General features: G+C 41.5%; 1 protein-coding gene across 1 annotated transcript in view; it reads right to left on the bottom strand.

Moving 5' to 3' along the window:
* Nucleotides 1-1,943: 1,943 nt before the first annotated feature.
* Nucleotides 1,944-26,067, bottom strand: part of lmo4b (LIM domain only 4b) — a 32,782-nt gene continuing 8,658 nt past the window's right edge. The window contains exons 3-5 of the mRNA XM_029708237.1: nt 13,609-13,705; nt 12,537-12,692; nt 1,944-3,149 (exon numbers count right to left, since the gene is read on the bottom strand). Of these exons, the coding sequence (XP_029564097.1) occupies nt 3,141-3,149; nt 12,537-12,692; nt 13,609-13,705 (262 nt within the window). The 3' untranslated portion in view covers nt 1,944-3,140. The remainder of the gene's footprint in view (nt 3,150-12,536; nt 12,693-13,608; nt 13,706-26,067) is intronic.

Consider the following 26,067-nt stretch of genomic DNA (forward strand, 5'->3'; position numbering starts at 1 on the left):
CACCAAGTATACGAAACATTAAGATCCTTCAATGACAAAGACTGACCAGGTAAATCCAGGTAAAAGCTATGATCCCTTAATGATAAGACTTGTAAAATCAACTAATCAGTATAGATAAAGGGGAGGAAACAGGTTAAAGAAGGATTTTTAAGCTTTGAGACAATTGAGACATGGATGGTGTATATGTGCCATTCAGAGGGTGAATAGGCAATACAAAAGATTTAAGTGCCTTTGAACGGGGTACGATATCAAGTAGGTGCCAGGCGCACCGGTTTGTGTCAAGAACTGCAATGCTGCTGGGTTTTTGACATTCAACAGTTTTCCGTGTGTATCAAGAATGGTCCACCACCCAAAGGATATCCTGCCAATTTGACACAACTTTGGGAAAAATTGGAGTCAACATGGGCCTGCATCCCTGTGGAACACTTTCGACACCTTGTAGAGTCCATGCCCCGAAGACGTGTGCTGAAAAGATACACATTTTACCAAAGCCCTATGGGCCCTGGTCAAAAGTAGTGCACTATATATGAACAGTGTATAATTTGGGAATCACCTAGCAATTGTGGATAAGCATGGCAGCATAGTAGTCATTACCAGTGTCCTTCCTTCCTCACACCTATTAGGTCTACAACCACTTCAAACACATATGTTCTACAAATAGCCCATTCAATTTGTGCCTGCTATGGAGACACCTTTCTCTCTCTCTCTCTCTCTCTCTCTCTCTCTACCTTCTCTCTCTCTTTCTCTCCACACTCTCTGTCTGTATTCTCTCGCTCTCTACCTTCTCTCTCTCCCCCTCTTTCTCTCCTCTCACTCTCTACCCTCTCTCTCTCTGTCTTCTCTATCTCTCTCCACCCTCTCTGTCTGTATTCTCTCGCACTCTACCTTCTCTCTCTCTCTCTCTCTCTCTCTCTCTCTACTTTCTCTCTCTCTCTCTCCCTATCCTCTCAGTCTGTCTTCTCTCGCTCTCTACCTTCTCTCTCTAGGCGGTAATTGAATCTTCAAAGATATATGTTCCACTACTTCTACCAGAGTACTAAAGTTGATGACCTAACAGAGAATTAGAGTTGATGACCTAACAGAGAATTAGAGTTGATGACCTAACAGAGAATTAGGTTGGATGACCTAACAGAGCATTAGGGTTGATGACCTAACAGAGCATTAGAGTTGATGACCTAACAGAGAATTAGAGTTGATGACCTAACAGAGAAATTAGGTTTGATGACCTAACAGAGAATTAGGTTTGATGACCTAACAGAGAATTAGGTTTGATGACCTAACAGAGAATTAGGTTTGATGACCTAACATAACATTAGGATTGATGACCTAACAGAGAATTAGGGTTGATGACCTAACAGAGAATTAGAGTTGATGACCTAACATAACATTAGGATTGATGACCTAACAGAGCATTAGGGTTGATAAATGGAAAATGTTAATTTGATCAGGAAAGAGACAAAAAAACATGTTTATGCATTTTCAGTTGAGTTAGATGTTCCTCCTCATTAGAACTGATAACGGCTATGCAGAAATCTTATTTTCTATATTCGTAATGTGAGTAGTTTCATAGTGAAGGCCTGTCATTAAAGAGAGGAGTGTCTGGACAATGAATGAGAGTAAATGCAGTTATTATCCTGTTCCATTTGGACTAAAAACAGGACTGTTGGAAATAAATTAGCTACGGAAATGTAATGAAAAACAACCCAGGATGACCATACGGTAAATTACAGTCAAATAAGAACTGAAATCCCTCAAGACTTATAGTAAATGTAGTTTAAAACACAGAACTAATAAAGTTTATTATAAGTAGCCTACCCAAGTTCAAGCCAACTTCTGTCATTTTAATCACTGGCAGACTGCCAAGTGTAAAATTCAATAAATTATGGAATATGTTGGGTAAAATAAAGTGTAGAACTGCCAGCAGTAAATTGAGGAAGCGTTTCTGTATCTTAATTATTTTTATTAATCAAATACACCATACTGGAGCAAATGTCTCTGAAAATATCACAAATAGATTTTTCTTTCATTCATGAATTTATAGGGTTGGTGAAAATCTCTACATTAGTGACTCTGAACATCTTTCTTTTGTTAAGCCATGGGTTCAGGTTCAGGTTTAGGTTCAGGTTCAGGTTTAGGTTGCGAGGAGAGGAGTAGGGGTTAAGGACAGGAAAGACCAACACCAACATTGGCTGTGTGCAGTAGATCATCTGCTGGGTGTCGATGAGCGGTGGTGATTCAGCATGTAGAATCGTCGGTAAATGAACAGAAACTGACGGCCGTGGTTTGTGGTCAGAGGCGATAGGACAGACACCTGCTGCACACGGCCCACATTCGTTATGGTCTGTATGGTCCTTTAGGCTGTGTCAGGAGCAGAATGTACTGTGAGCCACATCAGGACAAAAACATTTACATGCATACATACATGGTAGTTTTACAAATACACCAAGAGAATGCTCATCATAATGGTATTACGTTTCCACAAAAAAGCCACGGATACTTTTTAACCTAGTCTTGTTTTATATACCACCAAAATAGAAACACAGTCTCTTCACAACACTTCAAATAAAGAACGAGGGAATATCAGGTTGGAAGGAAAGTAGGATGGAAAAAGAATAGAGGGATACATTTAAAGGAGACAGTCGTTTCTTTCCCCGATACTAAAAACAAAACAAAAACAAATGTACAACTGTGTGCAGATTTTAAAAACAACCGCAACTTGATTAGCTTCATTTTGTATTTTTCTCTCTTTATTTGTCTCGTTCTGTCCATCCTCAAATCGGTTCCTCTTCCTCTCTTTCTCAGTGTCCCTCCAGTTCTGATCAAGTCTCCTTTTAGTCCAGTGTCAGAATCATGGAGTCCTCAGAATCACATCTCAGGCGCATCACAAGCAGGGGTATGTTCACCCGTAAAAGGGAGTTAGGGTGGGGACGAGGGTGGGTGTTTTGTACGGAGAGAAGCGGGGGTCTTGGTAGATTGAGGAGGCTGCCTGGGGGCTCAGGTAAGAGTCTGGGTGCCTGGAGAGCAGGTGGAGGGCTGGGGGGCAGGGCAGGAGGGATGGTACAGGGATCCAGAAAGTAGTGGGTGACAATAAGCTAGGGTTAAAATGAAGGCACACATCCTGCTTCTTGCACACCTCCCTCCTAACACACCTGAGAGACAGGGACAAAGAGAAGAAAAGTTAGAAGTTGCAAAATGTTGAGAAATGTTGAAAAAGGGCATAATAAGTTTAACTGGAAATTCAATCGACAAAAAAAGATACATGAAAACAACAATAATTAACAATCTTCACTTCCCCGGTCTTACTGATATTTTGCATTTAGTATTTATTAGGATCCCCAATTAGCTGTCGCCAAGGCTACGCTTCCTGGGGTCCAAACAGGAAACAAAACACAACAAATAAAATACATAATAAAGATAAAAATACATAGCACTACATTTACATTACAATTTAGTCATTCAGCAGACGTTCCCATTCAGAGCGACCCACAGCTAGTGCATTCATCTAAAAACCACATGTCACAGTCGTATCACAACCAAGTATCACATATCACTACATAATACAATACAAAATATAATACAAAATGCATACAACTGTCTGTGTGTCTCTTCACATTCCCCGTCATACCGTAAGGTATTTTTTTATCTGTTTTTTTTTTTTAAATCTGGTTTTATTGCTAGCTTGAGTTACCTGGGGTGGCAGAGAGTTCCATGTAGTCATGTTACCTGGGTTACCAGAGAGTTCCATGTAGTCATGGTTCTATTTAACACTGTTTCCCAGCCTCTGTTCTGGACCTGGGGACCGTGAAGAGACCTCTGGCTGAATGTCTTGTGTTCCATCCTACTTTCCTTGTGTTGTACCGACGAGTGTCCGAACTGTGTGTCAACTACTTGAACAGACAGTTCGGTATCATCAACACATCAATACCTCGCACAAAGACCAATAGTGATGCAGTCAATCTCTTTAAGCCAGGAGAGATTGACATGCATGTCATTGACATTCGTCCTCCGTATACAACTAAGTGCAATACGTGCTGCTCTGTTATGGACCAACTGCAATTTGCCTACGTCCTTCTTTGCTGCACGTGACCACCCAACTGGACTTTAGTCCAGGTGCGATAAAACTAGGGTCTGTCTGGTTGAACGGGGATATCGTGAAACACCTTAGGATGGAAAGACCGCTTCCCGCTTTAGTATCCATTAAGTCAATATGTTTTGACCATGATAGCTTGATATCAAAGAGGACACCCCAGCAGTTTAGTCTCCTCAAGTTTCTCAATAGACATATTATTCAATAATATGAGGTTTAGGGTTGAGCGAGTGATTTATCCCAAGAAATATGCTTTTAAATATTTAGCACCAGCCTACTGCTAGCTACCCATTTCAAAACTGACTGGAGCTCTGTGTTAAGGGTGTCAGCTACTTATTTTACTGTTGCAGCCGACGTGTATACTGTTGAATTATCAACATACATGGTCATACAGGCTTGATTCAAGGTCAGTGGAAGGTCATTAGTAAACACAGAAAACAATAATGGTCCAAGCCGGCTGCCCTGCGGTACACCACACTTAACCAAATTTGCATTAGAGAGGCTTCCATTAAAGAAAACCCTCTGTGTTCTATTGGATATGTAGCTGTCCATCCATGATAAGACAGAGGATGTACAGCCTTCCCTGTAGCTCAGTTGGTAGAGCATGGTGTTTGCAACACCAGGGTTGTGGGTTCGATTCCCACGGGGGGCCAGCACAGAAAAATAATGTATGAAATGAAATGAAATGTATGCATTCACTACTGTAAGTCGCTCTGGATAAGGGCGTCTGCTAAATGACTAAAATGTCAATGTAAAAAATGTAATGTTATATTTTCAAGCAATATGTTATGATCAATGATATCAATTGTTTGCATGTCATTCCTAAGTTTGCTAATCATGTCTACAAAAAAAGTTATTAAAGTGGTTGGCAATATCAAAGGGTTTTGTTATGAACAAGCCATCAGCCTCAATGAACAATGGAGCTGAGTTAGCTTTTCTACGTAGAATTACATTTAAAGTACTCCAGAGCTTTTTACTATCATTCTTTATATCATTTATCTTTGTTCCATAGTATAGTTTCTTCTTATTTTGGTTAGCTGAGTTACGTGATTTCTCAATTCACTGTATGTTTGCCAATCTCATATGGTGCCATTCTTATTTGCCATTCCCTTGTCATTCCCTTAGCCTCCTCATTCTCAGTCACACAGAAGCAATGTTTCAAAATGGCGTCTACATTTCTTGTGTCTGTCTTATGAAGATTCTTCTCACTTTTGCCAGCTCCTTTAAAGCCTGCACTTCATTTATTGATCAGTGAGGCTTTGTGAAGCACATTTATAAAGTTAGTATTTTTTCTTATAATTCTAACAATGCTCTAACAAACACAATCCCAAGAGTATTGACAAAGTTCTTTGTGAAAGAGAAAAATACAGAGGAACAAAGATAATTAGAATGTGTCTGAGGAACCATTCTATTCTGTTTTGCTGTCAGAACAGTCAGAACTTTTTATTCTCCATATTTCTCTTTTTGTTTTTAAGATTCTAGGGGGCAATTTACATCCCCTGTTCTTCTATTCGCTGCAACCACTGAGAAGGCTTTAGTCTATTAGTAATTGCGAAGCCCCACTTTGGGGCTAATTAGAGTGCTGTAGCTGACTGGGACGGTCTGGTTCCCCAGAGTTCAGACACTGGATGAGAAAGAAAGGTTATTTGTCTGTCCTGAACAAAGTGATTAGGGTGAAGCCGGGAAGCTACTTAATAAATGAGCATCAAATGTCCTGCACTGCCGCCGCCGACACTGCCGTGTTGTCGCCGCCACTGACACAGACAACACCAATTATGTCACTGTGAAATCACACAATGTTTTGTGCTTTTGAGACTGCTGGAAGAGTTATAACCACTCTGTGTTTACTAAAGTACTGTTCTTTAAAACTGAATAGGAGGAGAAAGGCCAAACACAATTAGGGGTCCTATACTCCTGAATGCATCCCGGAATCCATCCCAATATACGGGAACATAATATACTCCTGAATGCATCCCGGACCCATCCCAATACGGGAACATAATATACTCCTGAATGCATCCCGGAATCCATCCCAATACGGGAACATAATATACTCCTGAATACATCCGGAATGCATCCCAATACGGGAACATAATATACTCCTGAATGCATCCCGGACCCATCCCAATACGGGAACATAATATACTCCTGAATACATCCGGAATGCATCCCAATACGGGAACATAATATACTCCTGAATGCATCCCGGACCCATCCCAATACGGGAACATAATATACTCCTGAATGCATCCGGAATGCATCCCAATATGGGAACATAATATACTCCTGAATGCATCCGGAATCCATCCCAATACGGGAACATAATATACTCCTGAATGCATCCGGAATGCATCCCAATACGGGAACATAATATACTCCTGAATGCATCCGGAATGCATCCCAATATGGGAACATAATATACTCCTGAATGCATCCGGAATCCATCCCAATACGGGAACATAATATACTCCTGAATGCATCCGGAATGCATCCCAATACGGGAACATAATATACTCCTGAATGCATCCGGAATGCATCCCAATACGGGAACATAATATACTCCTGAATGCATCCCGAATCCATCCCAATACGGGAACATAATATACATTCAATAAAGTGCCTCCTCAGCAAGATCATTTTAAGCGCGCGAGTGTGTGTGTGTGTGTGTGTGTGTGTGTGTGTGTGTGTGTGTGTGTGTGTGTGAGTGAGTGTGTGTGTGTTTAATAATTCTCTCTCTCGCTCCTATAATTAAAGCACCGGAGCCCATATTCAGATTGCATTTTAACATTAATAATTCAGCTGGTTTCACTGCAATTGATGTTGAAGCATCAATAAACAATGAGTCCTCATATTTACTGCAGCCTGCGTGGTGAGAGAGACGTGGGGCTGGAGGGGTGAGCGGGAGGCTTAAACAGACATTTAAAATTAAGCCAGATAATGCAAAGGCTTTCAATTTGAATGTGAGCTGCTCTTAGCGCTGATTTGTAAAAAAATAAAAAATAAAAAATAAAAAAAGTGACGAGGCCCTAAAAGGCCTGGTGAGGGAGGGAGCGGAGGGAGAGGGGCTTAATGGAGGGAGGGAGCGGAGGGAGAGGGGCTTAATGGAGGGAGGGAGCTCCCTCGCAGCTCCACTCAAGGTGAAATGTATGGTCCTACTCTCAACAATATCACTCCTCTCTTTCAGTAAGACTCAGATGTTCTGAGAGCACAGCTCCTCCTCTTACTGAACACACACACACACACACACACACACACACACACACACACACACACACACACACACACACACACACACACACACACACACAAGCACTTGCCGCAAGTACGAACAAAGGGACGCACACAGTCAACTCACGCAACGGGGCGGACCCACACACACACACACACACACATCCACCCACCCACTCACCGACCCACACCCACACCCACACACACACCCACACACATAAAATGTCCTCTGATACATCCAGATGAAGCACTAATAAAACTGTGTTATGACCCATATGATATGATCACCTACTGGCACGACAGACAGAAAGAGGGGAATAAACTAATGTTATACTAATGTCATTATATAACATTAAACTAATGTTATTATGTTTGTAGTGCAGTAGAGTAAATGAGTGGTCTGGCTGACATTGCTTCAGCTGGAGGGGGGAGATAAAACCCTAAACCAGGACAAGCCCCAAATAGCAGAACTAATAGCTGGAACTTTGGTAGCATCTCTATGACTAGCCTGTTCATAATGCATTAGAAGTTTATTTATAATGTTATGTTGTGTGTTATAGTGCATTTATGAAATGGCGATTATTCATACAGAATGTTACACAAACTTTTTCCTCATCAGATTTGTGTTATGGCATATAATGCTCTATAACTTGTTATAAGCATGTGTTGAACCTTTTATCATTTATTTACAATAAGACTTTTCCTCATCGACAAACAGCATGAGATCTGTGATGAACCCGCGGGCCATGCCGTCACATCTCAGACCTGGTACTGGATGTAATAAATCAACGGAGGCCCTACTGTCACTCATCATGATGGAAAAGCAAAAAAAAATGTACTTCAACCAACCGAATGATGGAAAAATCTATCGCCCCCCCCATCCAAAATTAAAATTCATCTTTGGTCAATAAGATGTAATATCTATTGCAGCGCTGCTTTCAGTAAAGAGTAAATTAATCAATGTTGTCAATACATAATCATAAGTATGAAAAAGGTTGCGAGGAATTATGAGGTTTTTATAGCTGCCTGCAGCCACACCTGTCACGGTTGTCGAAAGGAGGAGCGGACCAAAGTGCAGCGTGTGTGTCGTTGTAACGGCCGTCGAAGGGAGTAGACCAAGGCGCAGCGGGTTGAGTGCTCATTTGAACTTTTATTGAACACGTAAACAAAACAAAAAAAACGAATGACAGCTTAACAGTTCCGTCAGGTACAAAACACTAGACTGAAAACAACCACCCACGAACACAAGCTGAAAAACCTCTACTAAATAGGACCTCCAATTAGAGGCAACAAGAAACAGCTGCCTCCAATTGAAGGTCAAACATAAACCCTAAACATAGAAATAGAAAAACTAGACACGGACATAGAAATATACTAACATAGAACATATACCAAAACCCCCGAAACACATAAAACAAACACCCCCTGCCACGCCCTGACCAAACTACAATAACAAACAACCTCTTTTACTGCTCAGGACGTGACAGTCGTTCCACATTTTATTTACACTGTGAAACTATGCACTACATATAAATAACTGAATAACAAAAACAACAAACCGTGACACATACACTGACTCAAAGATAATCTCCCACAAACCTAGGTGGAAAAAAACCCTACTTAAGTATGATCTCCAATTAGAGACAACGAGGACCAGCTGCCTCTAATTGGAGATCATCCCAAACAAAACCCCAACATAGAAATACAAAACTAGAACCTGAACATAGAAATAGAAAACATAGAGAGAGAAAAACCTGTCACGCCCTGACCTACACTACCATAGAAAATAACATCTTTCTATTGGTCAGGACGTGACAACACCCCTTGTTTACTGGTGTCTGGCTTGCATAGAATGTCATATTCTTTGAAGGGGATGATAGTCACTGTAACAAATTCGCTCCCGATTGAATGACACTGGCAATGGCACTTTTCCTCGTCTGGCCCAAGCCCTGACAGCTACAGGTAGCCTGTGTGTGTGGATACAGTAAGTAACTAGCAGAGCCGTGTTTTTAACAGCAACAACAAAAACTCCCTGATTCATGATGTTGTTTGTATTTCATTTGAAAGTTTTCTAATATTATCTTTTATTTCTTGCGAAAATAAAAGGTGCTGAGTTTTATTTTTGTTTCAGTAAAACAAAACAAAAGATTAAGAAAGTTACAAGCTACAACCAGTGTTCAAGCTAGTTGTCATTCATTAGCTGACAGACAGAGGGTTATGTTAGGTAGGTTTCAAGCCTGACAAAGACCTTCAAGTCAAAATGTTGCACTCTTTGTCTTAGACTACAGGAGTGACAGGTGGCACCCCTGGCTAACAACCTCCAGTGCTCAAGCTACAAACACAGTCATGTATTAGCTAGGGCTGAGAATTACCTCACCATACCATATTATCACCATACTGAGGGACCTCACCATACCATATTATCACCATACTGAGGGACCTCACCATACCATATTATCACCATACTGAGGGACCTCACCATACCATATTATCACCATACTGAGGGACCTCACCATACCATATTATCACCATACTGAGGGACATCACCATACCATATTATCACCATACTGAGGGACCTCACCATACCATATTATCACCATACTGAGAGACATCACCATACCATATTATCACCATACTGAGGGACCTCACCATACCATATTATCACCATACTGAGGGACCTCACCATACCATATTATCACCATACTGAGGGACCTCACCATACCATATTATCACCATACTGAGGGACCTCACCATACCATATTATCACCATACTGAGGGACCTCACCATACCATATTATCACCGTACCATATTACCACCATACTGAGAGACATCACCATACCATATTATCACTGTACCATATTATCACCATACTGAGGGACATCACCATACCATATTATCACCATACTGAGGGACCTCACCATACCATATTATCACCATACTGAGAGACATCACCATACCATATTATCACCATACTGAGGGACCTCACCATACCATATTATCACCATACTGAGGGACCTCACCATACCATATTATCACCATACTGAGGGACCTCACCATACCATATTATCACCATACTGAGGGACCTCACCATACCATATTATCACCATACTGAGGGACCTCACCATACCATATTATCACCATACTGAGAGACATCACCATACCATATTATCACCATACTGAGAGACATCACCATACCATATTATCACCATACTGAGGGACCTCACCATACCATATTATCACCATACTGAGGGACCTCACCATACCATATTATCACCATACTGAGGGACATCACCATACCATATTATCACCATACTGAGAGACATCACCATACCATATTATCACCATACTGAGGGACCTCACCATACCATATTATCACCGTACCATATTACCACCATACTGAGAGACATCACCATACCATATTATCACCATACTGAGGGACCTCACCATACCATATTATCACCGTACCATATATCACCATACTGAGGGACCTCACCATACCATATTATCACCATACTGAGGGACCTCACCATACCATATTATCACCATACTGAGGGACCTCACCATACCATATTATCACCGTACCATATATCACCATACTGAGGGACCTCACCATACCATATTATCACCGTACCATATTATCACCATACTGAGGGACCTCACCATACCATATTATCACCATACTTAGGTGCTGATACGGTATGTATTGCGATTCTTACGATTCTATATGTGCAGTGGCTTGCAAAAGTATTCATCCCCCTTGGCATTTTTCCTATTTTGTTGACTTACAACCTGGAATTAAAATTGATTTTTGGGGGTTTGTATCATTTGATTTACACAACATGCCTACCACTTTGAAGATGAAAAATATTTTTCATTGTGAAAAAAGCTAAAAATAAGACAAAAAAAATAACTATTCACCCCCCAAAGCCAAGACTTTGTAGAGCCACCTTTTGCAGCAATTACAGCTGCAAGTCTCTTGGGGTATGTCTCTATAAGCTTGGCACATCTAGCCACTGGGATTTTTGCCCATTCTTCAAGGCAAAACTGCTCCAGCTCCTTCAAGTAGGATGGGTTCCGCTGGTGTACAGCAATCTTTAAGTTATACCATAGATTCTCAATTGGATTGAGGTGTGGGCTTTGACTAGGTCATTCCAAGACATGTAAATGTTTCCCCTCGAGTTTTGCTTTAGCAGTATGGTTAGGGTTTTTGTCCTGCTGGAAGTTTAACCTAAAGTTGTCCCAGTCTCAAATCTCTGGAAGACTGAAACAGGTTTCCCTCAAGAATTTCCCTGTATTTAGCGCCATCCATCATTCCTTCAATTCCGACCAGTTTCCCAGTCCCTGCCGATGAAAAACATCCCCACAGCATGACGCTGCCACCACCATGCTTCACTGTGAGGATGGTGTTCTCGGGGTGATGAGAGGTGTTGCGTTTCTTATTTAGGGGCTTCATAGCAAAGGGGGTGAATACATATGCACGCACCACTTTTCCATTTTTTAATTTAAAAAAAAAAGTACTTTTTTCATTTCACTTCACCAATTTGGACTATTTTGTATATGTCCATTACATGAAATCCAAATAAAAATCTATTTCAATTAAAGGTTGTAATACAACAAAATAGGAAAAAAGCCAGGGCACTGTATTGTGATTCGATACTGTGATTTTATAGTGATACGATGTTCCAAACATATTAGAGCGTGTCTGCTGCAGAGAGACGAGAGAGAGCCATGAGAAAACTAGTTTTGATCAGTCATGGAAATGAAAGTGCTGAAAACATGTTGGAAGATGGACAACACGCTCAGTCACTTCACCCCTACCTATATGTACAAATTACCTTGACTAACCTGTACCCCCGCACACTGACTCAGTACTGGTACCCCCTGTATATAGCCTCGTTATTGTTATGTTATTGTGTTACTTTTTATTATTTTTTACTTTAGTTTATTTGGTAAATATTTTCTTAACTCTTCTTGAACTTCACTGTTGGTTAAGTGCTTGTAAGTAAGCATTTCACTGTAAGGTCTACACTTGTTGTATTCGGCGCATGTGACAAATAAAGTTTGATTTGATGGACAAATAGCAGAGTTTTGGCGCAGGACTAGCTCAAACATAATATAGTAATATTGTAAAAAAAATACTATCCCGATACATAACTGTATACATCGCTATTATTAGCAGACACTAGGTTAGGAACGTAGTGTGATTCCTACAGTACATACCTTCTGGTCGGGCAGTAGTGGGTTTGTCTGCAGTGAACTCAAATGTCCATTGATGAGCGCTGTGGGTCTGTCGTGTTCACAGAACAGGCTGCCGTTGATATAGTGGAACCTGTCCCCTGGGACCAGCCGGTTCCGGCAGGTAGAACACGTGAAACACTATGGGGGAACAGAGAGAGAGAGAACATGAATACACTGTGGGGGGTAGAGAGAGAGAGAACATGAATACACTATGGGGGGAGAGAGAAAAAGAGAGAGAGAATTTTAAACAGTGTGGGGTGAGAGAGAGAAAGAACGTGAAAACACTGTGGGTATAGAGAGAGAGAGAGAGAGAGACAGAGAGAGAGAGAGAGAGAGAGAGAGAGAGAGAGAATCCATCACAAACTGCACACCTCCACTCAATCCCTACGACCCATCAAGCAATACGGTCAAGCCTGCACATGCACACACCAATGCATAAAAACATTAGCAACCAAGCACATGCTAACACACACAGACACGTTCACACACACACACACACACACACACACACACACACACACACACACACACACACACAATTTAACCTAATGTACAAGGGAAAGTAATTATAGTAAAGCTCATTCCACTTTATATCTATAAATAACTCATGCTATGATGATTAATTCATAAAGGGTGTCTTAACTAACCAAACATTGGTCGTGCAACACAACTAAAGACCATGTGATGAACAGCGTCTAAAATGTTTTTAACACACATAGGCTCTCTTATACCACCTAACCTAGTAGGCTTACACAAATGGTTAACTTATAAATAAGCCCTAAAGTTACCTATTACCAAGTGACTAGAAGTAGGTTTACAGTTTTAAAACGCTAATGCTCATAGTGGGTACATTATACTGCTGTGGGATTTCTATCAGGTTTATCTGAGGTCAGGGGTCAAGGTTCATTAGACATCAAAGACACCATGTGGATTTCTCCAATAAGATATTATCTCTTCCCCCCCATTGCATAAAATGTTTTGCATGTCCTAAAGAACATGACCCAGGTTAGGTGTTAAAGGAGGTCAGAGGTTAGAGGTCAGAGAGAGGGCTCACCTTGAGATGGTACACATTGCCTTGTGCCCTCATGACCAGTTCACTGGCTGGAATGGACTGGCCGCAAGCACTGCATGCCCCACTGTTCCCAAATAACCTGGAGGAGGAGAGACATTAGAAATACAACCATTAACATCATGTTCACCTGTAAATTCACCTGTAAATTCACCTGTACATTCACCTGTACATTCACCTGTAAATTCACCTGTACATTTACCTGTACATTCACCTGTACATTCACCTGTAAATTCACCTGTACATTTACCTGTACATTCACCTGTACATTCACCTGTAAATTCACCTGTACATTCACCTGTAAATTCACCTGTACATTCACCTGTAAATTCACCTGTACATTCACCTGTACATTCACCTGTACATTCACCTGTAAAATCACCTGTACATTTACCTGTACATTTACCTGTAAATTCACCTGTACATTCACCTGTAAATTCAGCTGTACATTTACCTGTACATTCACCTGTAAATTCACCTGTACATTCACCTGTACATTCACCTGTAAATTCACCTGTGCATTTACCTGTACATTCACCTGTACATTCACCTGTAAACTCACCTGTACATTCACCTGTACATTCACCTGTAAACTCACCTGTACATTCACCTGTACATTCACCTGTAAATTCACCTGTAAATTCAGCTGTACATTCACCTGTACATTCACCTGTAAACTGAAATCCGTTTTACTCAATAAATGGAAGGCCCTACTGAACTGGGGAGAATTGAAAGGAAGCAGTGAAAAGCTCCCATATAAAATGCAATAATAATAATAATAATGTTTTGGCTGTAATCTGATGTAGATATTAACAGAGTACCATGTTGTAAAAATGTATTCAGATTTCTGCTATGTTTTACTGTGTGATATTTATTCCCACTATGCCAGGATTTAAATGACTTCAAGCCTCATGGAAAAGGCAATGACGGACACACACACCCAACAAAATTGATATTTATGTATTATAAAAAACATAGGAATACTAGGAAACCAAATGAAACCTCCTGCTACTCTGCCCGCCTGCTCTCCAAAAGCTTCTAGAGACTGTAACTATGTATTACCTTTCGCAGGGCATTTTTCTTGCTTCCTGATAATAACTAGGAACATAAGCAATCAGGGGCTAAGAGGATTTGATTGTACATCTAGGCGGAGACATAGTGCTTTTGCCATTAGGACTTGGGTAGAATGCTCTGTCAGTAGCCGGGTTTCCATTAGAAACCTGCAGCTACTGGGGTTGATATATAATGTGCATGGGTTAACCTTTTCAATCATGGTGTCAACACTTTGGATTTGCTTCTCCTCATCTCTTTCGTCCCTAACCTCGCCACTCTTTCTCTCGCTCTCTCTCTCTCTCTCTGTCTGTCTATCTCTCTCTCTGTCTGTCTATCGCTCTGTCTGTCTGTCACTCTCTCCCTCTCTCTCTCTCACTCCCTCTCGCTCGTTCTCGCTCCTTCTCTCTCTCTCGCTCGCTCGCTCCTCTCTCTCTCTCCCTCTCTCTCTCCCCCTCTCTCTTTCTCACTCCTTCTCTCTCTCGCTCGCTCCTCTCTCTCTCTCTCGCTCTCTCTCTCTGTCTGTCTATCTCCTTCTCCCTCTCCCGCTGTCTGTCTGTCTCGCTCTCTCCCTCTCCCTCTCTCGCTCTTGCTCCTTCTCTCTCTCTCCTTCTCTCTCTCTCTTCTCATCTCTCTCCCTCTCTTGATAATGAAATGCTTGCTCCAACTTCCCTTCTATCTGCCTTCTGAGTCCACAATTTAGATTACTTCATCTCGCCGAGCAACAAACTGAATGAAATTTCGATTTGAGCAGAAAGTAATTTACTGGGATCTGGCCCCATTTGTCATCATATCTCACCGGGTGTTTGCTCTATCACTGCACTTATGCAATCAAATAAGACCACAGCATCTGACATGCTCAGGAGAGAGAGAGAGGGGAAAAGAGGGAGGGGAGGGGAGGGGAGAGAGGAAGGGAGGGAGGGGAGAGGACGGGAGAGAGGAGGAAGGAAGGATAGAGAGCGAGAGGGATAGAGAGAGAGTGGTTAACATTCGTGTATGTAGATCCGAAGATTAAGATGTTCAGCCTAAATCGCAGATGAGGAATATATTTGTGATCGTTTATTCCTGAACTACTAAAATTATTCAAAAATTAAATGAGATGAATGATGTTATTCATTAGGAATATTCTGAGCAATACTCTTGTAGGAGTCTGTACCTATTTTGCCCACAAACAAATTAATGAAAAAGTGGACAAATGGCACCAAGTACTGTAGGAGATGTAGCCTGGACACAAACCTGGTTCAGCTGTCCCCTCTCTGACTGACTGTTGTTGTTAAATGTATTGACATAGAGTGACAGAGACTTCATTGGAAAGGGAACCACTAAAATGGCTTTCAATAGGAAGCTGAAGAAACACATTTTGTCTTGGCATCGATTGAAAGGGCTCAATCAAAACTCCATTTCAAAAAGGAATTAGCTGGACAACTGTTGTGACAACACTGCTGCCATTTCAGGGCCTTAGCTGGGGTACACATGGTGTGTGTGTGTGTGTGTGTGTGTGTGTGTGTGTGTGTGTGTGTGTGTGTGTGTGTGTGTGTGTGTGTGTGTGTGTGTGTGTGTGTGTGTTGTGTGTGTGTGTGTGTGTAGGAAGAGGAGAGGGATGTCATTGTTTTAACACTACAGAAAAGCATCACAATGTTATCTCTTATATTATCAACGCTGTTGAATTCCAGACGTACAGACAAACACAATAACAAACAAAAAAATGTGGATACTGTAAATCTTCCAATCCTTTGTTCTTATAGTCTTATAGGGAGACATTTCACCAACAGGAAGTGCTGTTGTCAAACCATACACAACACATAAAACACTCCAAGTTATAGAAAATTGTCATATTTGATTGGATATAAGAAAAGTGCAGTGATGGTTCACAAACACTCGGTGAGATAGAAACAGGAATGTATCAGTCATGAAAATTACACTTTGTTTTGTTTGTTTCTACAGCTATGTGCAAATACTGTGTGTTAACATCTTGTTTGACACTACCACCTCTCATTCACTCTGACCCTGAACGCATAGAAAAACACCGTATACTGCAGCATAGCTCTTCTCATATATATACATAAATATATACATATATATACATAAATATATACATATATATATATAGTTCCCAGTATAACAACAGTTAGCCAGTGTTCATGTCTTTTAAGGGGCGGTTTAAACAAAGAAAATAAGACTTTTCTGCCCTCCATCCATCCATTCTTCCTTTTCATTTTGTCTCCCCGTCGCTGGGCCTCTATACATAGCAGGTTAATCGCCAGGCAGGCAGGATAGCTGCTGATAGTATTTGATTTAAAGAGCTGCTCAATGAAGTTGCTATCAGCCTGGACTTGGATTTTAATGGTCTATGTTTTCCATTGAGCTGCTGTATTGGGGTGGAGGTTATAGGGGGGATGAGGGGATGACGGGAGAGGACAGGGGGGAGATGAGGGGATGACGGGAGAGGACAGGGGGGAGATGAGGGGATGACGGGAGAGGACAGGGGGGAGAGAAGGGGATGACGGGAGAGGACAGGGGGAGATGAGGGGATGACGGAAGAGGACAGGGGGAGATGAGGGGATGACGGGAGAGGACAGGGGGAGAGAAGGGGATGACGGGAGAGGACAGGGGGAGATGAGGGGATGACGGGAGAGGACAGGGGGGAGATGAGGGGATGACGGGAGAGGACAGGGGGGAGATGAGGGGATGACGGGAGAGGACAAGGGGGAGATGAGGGGATGACGGGAGAGGACAGGGGGGAGAGAAGGGGATGACGGGAGAGGACAGGGGGGAGATGAGGGGATGACGGGAGAGGACAGGGGGAGATGAGGGGAGAGGACAGGGGGGAGATGAGGGGATGACGGGAGAGGACAGGGGGAAAGAAGGGGATGACGGGAGAGGACAGGGGAGATGAGGGGATGAGGGAGAGGACAGGGGGAGATGAGGGGATGATGGGAGAGGACAGGGGGAGAGAAGAGGATTAGGGGAGAGGACAGGGGGAGATGAGGGGATGAGGGGAGAGGACAGGGGGAGATGAGGGGATGATGGGAGAGGACAGGGGGAGAGAAGAGGATTAGGGGAGAGGACAGGGGGGAGATGAGGGGATGACGGGAGAGGACAGGGGGGAGAGAAGGGGATGAGGGGAGAGGACAGGGGGGATGAGGGGATGATGGGAGAGGACAGGGGGGAGAGAAGGGGATGAGGGGAGAGGACAGGGGGGATGAGGGGATGATGGGAGAGGACAGGGGGAGAGAAGGGGATGACGGGAGAGGGACAGGGGGGAGATGAGGGGATGATGGGAGAGGACAGGGGGGGAGAGAAGGGGATGATGGGAGAGGACAGGGGGAGATGAGGGGATGACGGGAGAGGACAGGGGGGAGATAAGGGGATGATGGGAGAGGACAGGGGGGAGATGAGGGGATGAGGGGAGAGGACAGGGGGGAGATGAGGGGATGACGGGAGAGGACAGGGGGGAGATGAGGGGATGACGGGAGAGGACAGGGGGGAGATGAGGGGATGACGGGAGAGGACAGGGGGGAGAGAAGGGGATGACGGGAGAGGACAGGGGGAGAGAAGGGGATGAGGAAGCCCCAGGTCAGTATAATTAAGGTCTGGGGCTCTTTAGTGACATGACTGGTTTTCAGTTAATTTCCCTCCAAATCAGAGGTTCAGAGGTTTTCAATGGGTTCCTTTGTTGTTTTTCAAGCACTTTGCCTGAACAATCAATCACATGACATGGGAGGATGGTTTCGTCAACCAACATGGGGGGGCTATGTGGTGATTTTATTTGTGTTTACCTCCCTGTTCCCCTCCCACGCAGGGGATCTGAATAAGAGACACTACAAGATACCGTATGTCTTTCATTAAAAGATCATTTGGTGCTGTCTACTGTTTGTCTATAAGAGACTACCGGATTTCAGCTCTGACTGAGTGTGCCAGGTGATTTGAAATATAGCGTCGCAGCTTGTTGTGTTGTTAGGCTGTCTGGCAAATGCATAGCCTCGTTCCGCAGCTCGCTCGCCGAGGCTTTCTGAAGCAGCAGTGAAATAACCACACAACAATGATTCCCGCGTCACAGTCCATTAAAAAATGCCTCTCCACATCGTCAGCCAAAGCACCTTAAAAGCACTAAGGCCATATTGATACTTAAACAGGGCTTTACATAATGACAAGAGCTGTATTAGAGTGAGAGAGGAGAGGGGAGGGGGGAGGAGAGGGGAGGGGGAGGAGAGGGGGGAGGTACAGGAGAGGAGGGAGGTGATGATGGGGATGGGGGGGAGGGGGGATCAGCCAATTACACTTGGTTAATTTAGAGTAACAGATCTGGCCCCTGGTGAATTGAAGGCCTTGAATTAATTCTGTTATGACAAATCAAGATAAACGTTTTGCCTAAATTGCATGCGATTTAATTAATTTCTGAAATACCGGTTCTTTCCCTTTCCCTAATACTTCACATGTTCCTGTTGCTGTCATACTGCTGCAGACTTCAAAGTGATATTAAAGAACCAACTATTACATTTACCTAGCAGCACATTCTACTAGAAAAGTGCCATTTAAGTACCTTGTCTCTATTCAATTAAAGGGACAGTGTTCATTTTACGTCCAAATCCAGCCGACACATGATTGCTACGCTAGATAAATTAATTATTTCTCTCTCTCTTCACTCAAACCAACCCACACAACTAAAGCACCTCTGATTTAAACACAACAGTAAGTAAAGCTGGTGAAAGCTGTATTGGGAGGTTATTTTACAACGACAGAGACACACGGGTAACTTAAAGGTACCTTATTCCCTATATAGTGCACTACTTTAGACCAGAGCCCTATGGCACCCTATTCCCTATATATAGTGCACTACTTTAGACCAGAGCCCTATGGAACCCTATTCCCTATATAGTGCACTACTTTACACCAGAGCCCTATGGCACCCTATTCCCTATGTAGTGCACTACTTTACACCAGAGCCCTATAGAACCCTATTCCCTATATAGTGCACTACTTTAGACCAGAGCCCTATGGAACCCTATTCCCTATATAGTGCACTACTTTAGACCAGAGCCCTATTCCCTATATAGTGCACTACTTTAGACCAGAGCCCTATGGGAGAGCGAAAGAGGTCTATGGGTCCTGGTCAAATGTAGTGTATTACATAGAGAATAGGGCGAGGGTATTCAACTCTTACCTTACGAGTTCCTGCTGGTTTTCTATTCTACCTGATAATTAATTGCACACACCTGGTATCCCAGATCTAAATCAATCCCTGATTAGAAGGGAACAATATTTTTTTTAAATGCAGTGGATCTGTCTTGGAGGTCCACAGTTGAGTTTGAGTGGAATAGGTTGTCATGGGCCCTGGTCATAAGTAGTGCACTATACAGGGGATAGGTTGTCATGGGCCCTGGTCATAAGTAGTGCACTATACAGGGGATAGGTTGTCATGGGCCCTGGTCATAAGTAGTGCACTATACAGGGGATAGGTTGTCATGGGCCCTGGTCATAAGTAGTGCACTATACAGGGGATAGGTTGTCATGGGCCCTGGTCATAAGTAGTGCACTATACAGGGGATAGGTTGTCATGGGCCCTGGTCATAAGTAGTGCACTATACAGGGGATAGGTTGTCTTGGGCCCTGGTCATAAGTAGTGCACTATACAGGGGATAGGTTGTCATGGGCCCTGGTCATAAGTAGTGCACTATACAGGGGATAGGTTGTCATGGGCCCTGGTCATAAGTAGTGCACTATACAGGGGATAGGTTGTCATGGGCCCTGGTCATAAGTAGTGCACTATACAGGGGATAGGTTGTCATGGGCCCTGGTCATAAGTAGTGCACTATACAGGGGATAGGTTGCAATTTGCAATGTACCCTGACAGGCCTACAGAGTGAGAGCGTTTGGCCCTATGCACAGTGTTTGTGGTGTGTCTTCCTGTGTGATTGATGGTGGATGGGTATCATCTCAGGTCAGGCACGTCTCCCATTAGAAGTAATGTGATGCATTTTCACTCATGCGTCACGATCAATGTGGAGCGGTTTTCACATCAGCTTTATTAATAAAAGTAAGAGATATAACTCCATTATTTATACTGCAAGAGCAATTTAATAATCCATTACAAGATGAGACCCAGAAAAAACTGAAACCCAGAAAACACTGGCCTTCACAATAATCCCCCCTTTTCTCTCTCTCTTTCGTTCTACCCCTTTCTCTATCTCCATCTCTCTCCATCTCTCTCTCGCTCTCTCAAAAGCCAATTTGGTTAATTAAATGTTTTGTTTGTTAGATGTGTGGACACGTCATTGGAAGTAGAGAGGAGGGAGGAAGGGAGAGGAGGGAGTAGAGAGGAAGGAGAGGAGGAGAGGGAGAAGGGAGAGAGAGGAGAGGAGACTGAGAGCAGATCTCATTAGATAAAACCCATCAGGACTAAAGCTAAATGAAGGGGGACTCTAATTAAAGACTTTAATTGTGTGGACTTACTGTCAGATGTTTTTTTCTAACCTGCTTTCCTTTCCTTATCTCTCCTCAAATCACAGGCTAGTCTAATGCAGAGACAGGCAGGGACTCTGTCCCAATGGCACACTATTCCCTTTATAGTGCTCTGGTCAAAAGTAGTGGTAGTGCACTATAAAGGGAATAGAGTGCTGTTTGGGAAGTAGCCTGTGTTTCAGCTCTTCTACCACCTAGCTCTCATTACATTACAAGTGGCAAAGTGTGTCCTCTTTTCCATCCATCCCTTCCTCTCTATTTAAATGATGTTGTAGTGCCATTATGAATGGAGTGACCCATTGACTTGATCCTTGTTGATGAGGAGCTGGGTGGGGAAGGAGAGACACAGGCCCTCATCGTCCCTGGAGGTCTGCTTACGGTGTATCGTAAGGTGTATTAAAGTACGGTCTATTATAGTACGGTGCATTATAGTATGTGTACTATAGAATGGTGTATTATAGTAGTGTATTACAGTACGGTGCATTATAGTATGTGTACTATAGAATGGTATATTACAGTAGTGCATTATAGTAAAGTGTATGAAAGACTGGTGTACTATAGTAGTGTATTATAGTATAGTGTATTATAGTACGGTGTAATATATTATGGTGTATAGTATGGTGTATTATAGTACAGTGTATTATAGTACAGTGTATTATAGTATGGTGTATTATAGTATGGTGTATTATAGTAGTGTATTATTGTATGGTGCATTATAGTACAGCATATTATAGTATGGTGTATTATGGTAGTGTATTATAGTATAGTGTATTATAGTATGGTGTAGTATAGTATGATGTATTATATTATGGTGTATAGTATGGTGCATTATAGTATGGTGTATTACAGTATGGTGTATAGTGCAGTGTATTATAGTATGGTGTATTATAGTATGGTGTATTATAGTATGGTGTATTATAGTACAGTGTATTATAGTATGGTGTATTATAGTACAGTGTATTATAGTACGGTGTATTATAGTATGGTGTATTATAGTATGGTGTATTATAGTACAGTGTATTATAGTATGGTGTATTATAGTACAGTGTATTATAGTACAGTGTATTATAGTACAGTGTATTATAGTATGGTGTATTATAGTATGGTGTATTATAGTATGGTGTATTATAGTACAGTGTATTATAGTATGGTGTATTATAGTATGGTGTATTATAGTACAGTGTATTATAGTACAGTGTATTATAGTACAGTGTATTATAGTATGGTGTATTATAGTATGGTGTATTATAGTACAGCGTATTATAGTATGGTGTATTATAGTATGGTGTATTATAGTATGGTGTATGGTAGAATGGTGTATTATAGTGTGGTGTATTATAGTACAGTGTATTATAGTATGGTGTATTATAGTATGGTGTATGGTAGAATGGTGTATTATAGTATGGTGTATTATAGTACAGTGTATTATAGTATGGTGTATTATAGTATGGTGTATTATAGTATGGTGTATGGTAGAATGGTGTAGTATAGTAGTGTATTATAATACAGTGTATTATAGTATGGTGTATTATAGTACAGTATATTATAGTATGGTGCATTATAGAATAGGGTATTATAGTAGTGTATTATAGTACAGTGTATTACAGTACAGTGTGTTATAGAATGGTGTATTATAGTAGTGTATTATAGTATGGTGTATTATGGTACGGTGTATTATAGTACGGTGTATTATTGCTCTGCCCAGAGTAACCCTGAAGTACCCCCTCATGTGCATTTTACCAGAAGTCCTATGGACTCGTGAGTCTTCTCAAGTACCCCCTGTGGATAGACCAAATACCCCCTGTGGATAGACCAAGTACCCCTGTGGATAGACCAAGTACCCCCTGTGGATAGACCAAGTACCCCCTGTGGATAGACCAAATACCCCCTGTGGATAGACCAAGTACCCCCTGTGGATAGACCAAATACCCCCTGTGGATAGACCAAGTACCCCCTGTGGATAGACCAAATACCCCCTGTGGATAGACCAAATACCCCCTGTGGCTAGACCAAATACCCCTGTGGATAGACCAAGTACCCCCTGTGGATAGACCAAGTACCCCCTGTGGATAGACCAAGTACCCCCTGTGGATAGACCAAATACCCCCTGTGGATAGACCAAAGTACCCCCTGTGGATAGACCAAATACCCCCTGTGGATAGACCAAATACCCCCTGTGGATAGACCAAATACCCCCTGAGACCAATACCCCCTGTGGATAGACCAAGTACCCCCTGTGGATAGACCAAATACCCCCTGTGGATAGACCAAGTACCCCCTGTGGATAGACCAAGTACCCCCTGTGGATAGACCAAATACCCCCTGTGGATAGACCAAATACCCCCTGTGGATAGACCAAGTACCCCGTGGATAGACCAAGTACCCCCTGTGGATAGACCAAATACCCCCTGTGGATAGACCAAATACCCCCTGTGGATAGACCAAATACCCCCTGTGGATAGACCAAGTACCCCCTGTGGATAGACCAAGTACCCCCTGTGGATAGACCAAGTACCCCCTGTGGATAGACCAAATACCCCCTGTGGATAGACCAAATACCCCCATGGGTCCTAGTACCTTGGTTGAGAACCACTGGTGTATATTATGGTGTAGTATAGTACAGTGTATTATAGTATGGTGTATTATAGTATGGTGTATTATAGTATTGTGTTTTATAGTACGGTGTTTAGTATAGTGTATTATAGTGTGGTGTATAATATTATGGTGTAGTATAGTACAGTGTATTATAGTATGGTGTATTATAATATGGTGTATTATAGTATGGTGTATTATAATATGGTGTATTATAGTATGGTGTATTATAGTATGGTGTATTATAGTACAGTGTATTATAGTACAGTGTATTATAATATGGTGTATTATAATATGGTGTATTATAGTATGGTGTATTATAGTATTGTTTATAGTACTGTGTATTGTATGGTGTATTATAGTACAGTGTATTATAGTACAGTATATTATAGAATGTTCTATAGTATAGTGTAGAATATTACGGTGTATTATAGTACGATGTATACAGTAGTATGGTTATTATAGTATGTTGTCTACTATGGTGTATTATATTATGGTGTATAGTACAGTGTATTACATTACAGTGTATTACAACATGGTGTATTATAGTATGGTGTTTTATAGTATGGTGTTTAGTACAGTGTATTATAGTGTGGTGTATTACAGTATGGTGTTTTATAGTACCGTGTATTATAGTATGGTGTATTATATTATGGTGTAGTATAGGACAGTGTATTATAGTATGGTGTACTATAGTACAGTGTATTACAGTGTGGTGTATTATAGTACGGTGTATTATAGTATGGTGAATAGTGTGGTGTATAACAGTATGGTGTATAGTACAGTGTATTATAGTATGGTCTATTATTATTATTATTATAAAATAGTATAGTCTATAGTGAGGTGCATTATAGTACGGTGTATTATAGAACAGTATATAGTACAGTGTATAGTACGGTGTATCATAGTATGGTGTATAGTATGTGTATTACAATATGGTGTATTATAGTATGGTGTATTATAGTACGGTGTGCTATAACACAGTATATAGTACAGTGTATATTACGGGGTATATTATGTGTATTATTGTACGGTGTATAGTACGGTATATTGTACGATGTATTACAGAATGGTGTATAGAATAGGGTATAGCACGGTGTACAGTACAGTGTATTATAGTATGATGTATAGTATGGTGTGTTTAATATGGTGTATAATAGTGTGATGTATAGTACAGTTTATTATAGTATGCTGTATAGTATGGTGTATTACAGTATGGTTTATAGTACAGTGTATTATAGTATGCTGTATAGTATGGTGTATGGTTTATAGGACAGTGTATTATAGTATGGTGTATTATAGTATGATGTATAGTATGGTGTGTTTAATATGGTGTATAACAGTGTGATGTATAGTACAGTTTATTATAGTATGCTGTATAGTATGGTGTATGGTTTATAGGACAGTGTATTATAGAATGTGTATTATAGTACTGTGTATTATAGTATGTGTATTATAGTATGTGTATTATAGTATGTGTATTATAGTATGCTGTATAGTATGGTGTATTATAGTATGTGTATTATAGTGTAGTGTATTATAATATGGTGTAATATAGACAGTGTATAGCAAGGTGTATTATAGTAAGTTGTACAGTACAGTGTATTATAGTGTAGTGTATTAAAATATGGTGTATTATATTACAGGGTATTAAAGTATGGTGTATAGTACAGTGTATAGTATTATGTAAGGTGTATAGTAGGGAATAGAGTGCTGTTTGGTGTATTATAGTACGGTGTATTATAGTACGGTGTATAGTATGGTGTATTATAGTACGGTGTATAGTACAGTGTATTATTGTATGGTGTATAGTATGGTGTATTACCTGCTCTCCAGGACAAACTACCTGCTCTCCAGGACACCTACACCACCCGATGTCACAGGAAGGCCAAAAAGATCATCAAGGACAACAACCACCCGAGCCACCGCTAACATCCAGAAGGCGAGGTCAGTACAGGTGCATCAAAGCTGGGACCGAGAGACTGAAAAACAGCTTCTATCTCAAGGCCATCAGACTGTTAAACAGCCATCACTAACTTTGAGTGGCTGCTGCCAACATACTGACTAAAATCTCTAGCCACTTTAATAATTAAAAATTGGATGTAATAAATGTATCACTAGTCACTTTAAACAATGCCACTTTAGATAATGTTTACATACCCTACATTACTCATCTCATATGTATATACTGTACTCTATACTGTACTCTGTACTCTATAAAATCAAATTAAATCTATAACCGGCTTTCTATTTCCCAACAAAGCCTCCTTCACTCACGCCGCCAAACTTACCCTAGTAAAACTGACTATCCTACCGATCCTCAACTTCGGCGATGTCATC

Source organism: Salmo trutta, chromosome 22, assembly GCF_901001165.1.
Source record: "Salmo trutta chromosome 22, fSalTru1.1, whole genome shotgun sequence".
NCBI classification, from domain to species: domain Eukaryota; kingdom Metazoa; phylum Chordata; class Actinopteri; order Salmoniformes; family Salmonidae; genus Salmo; species Salmo trutta.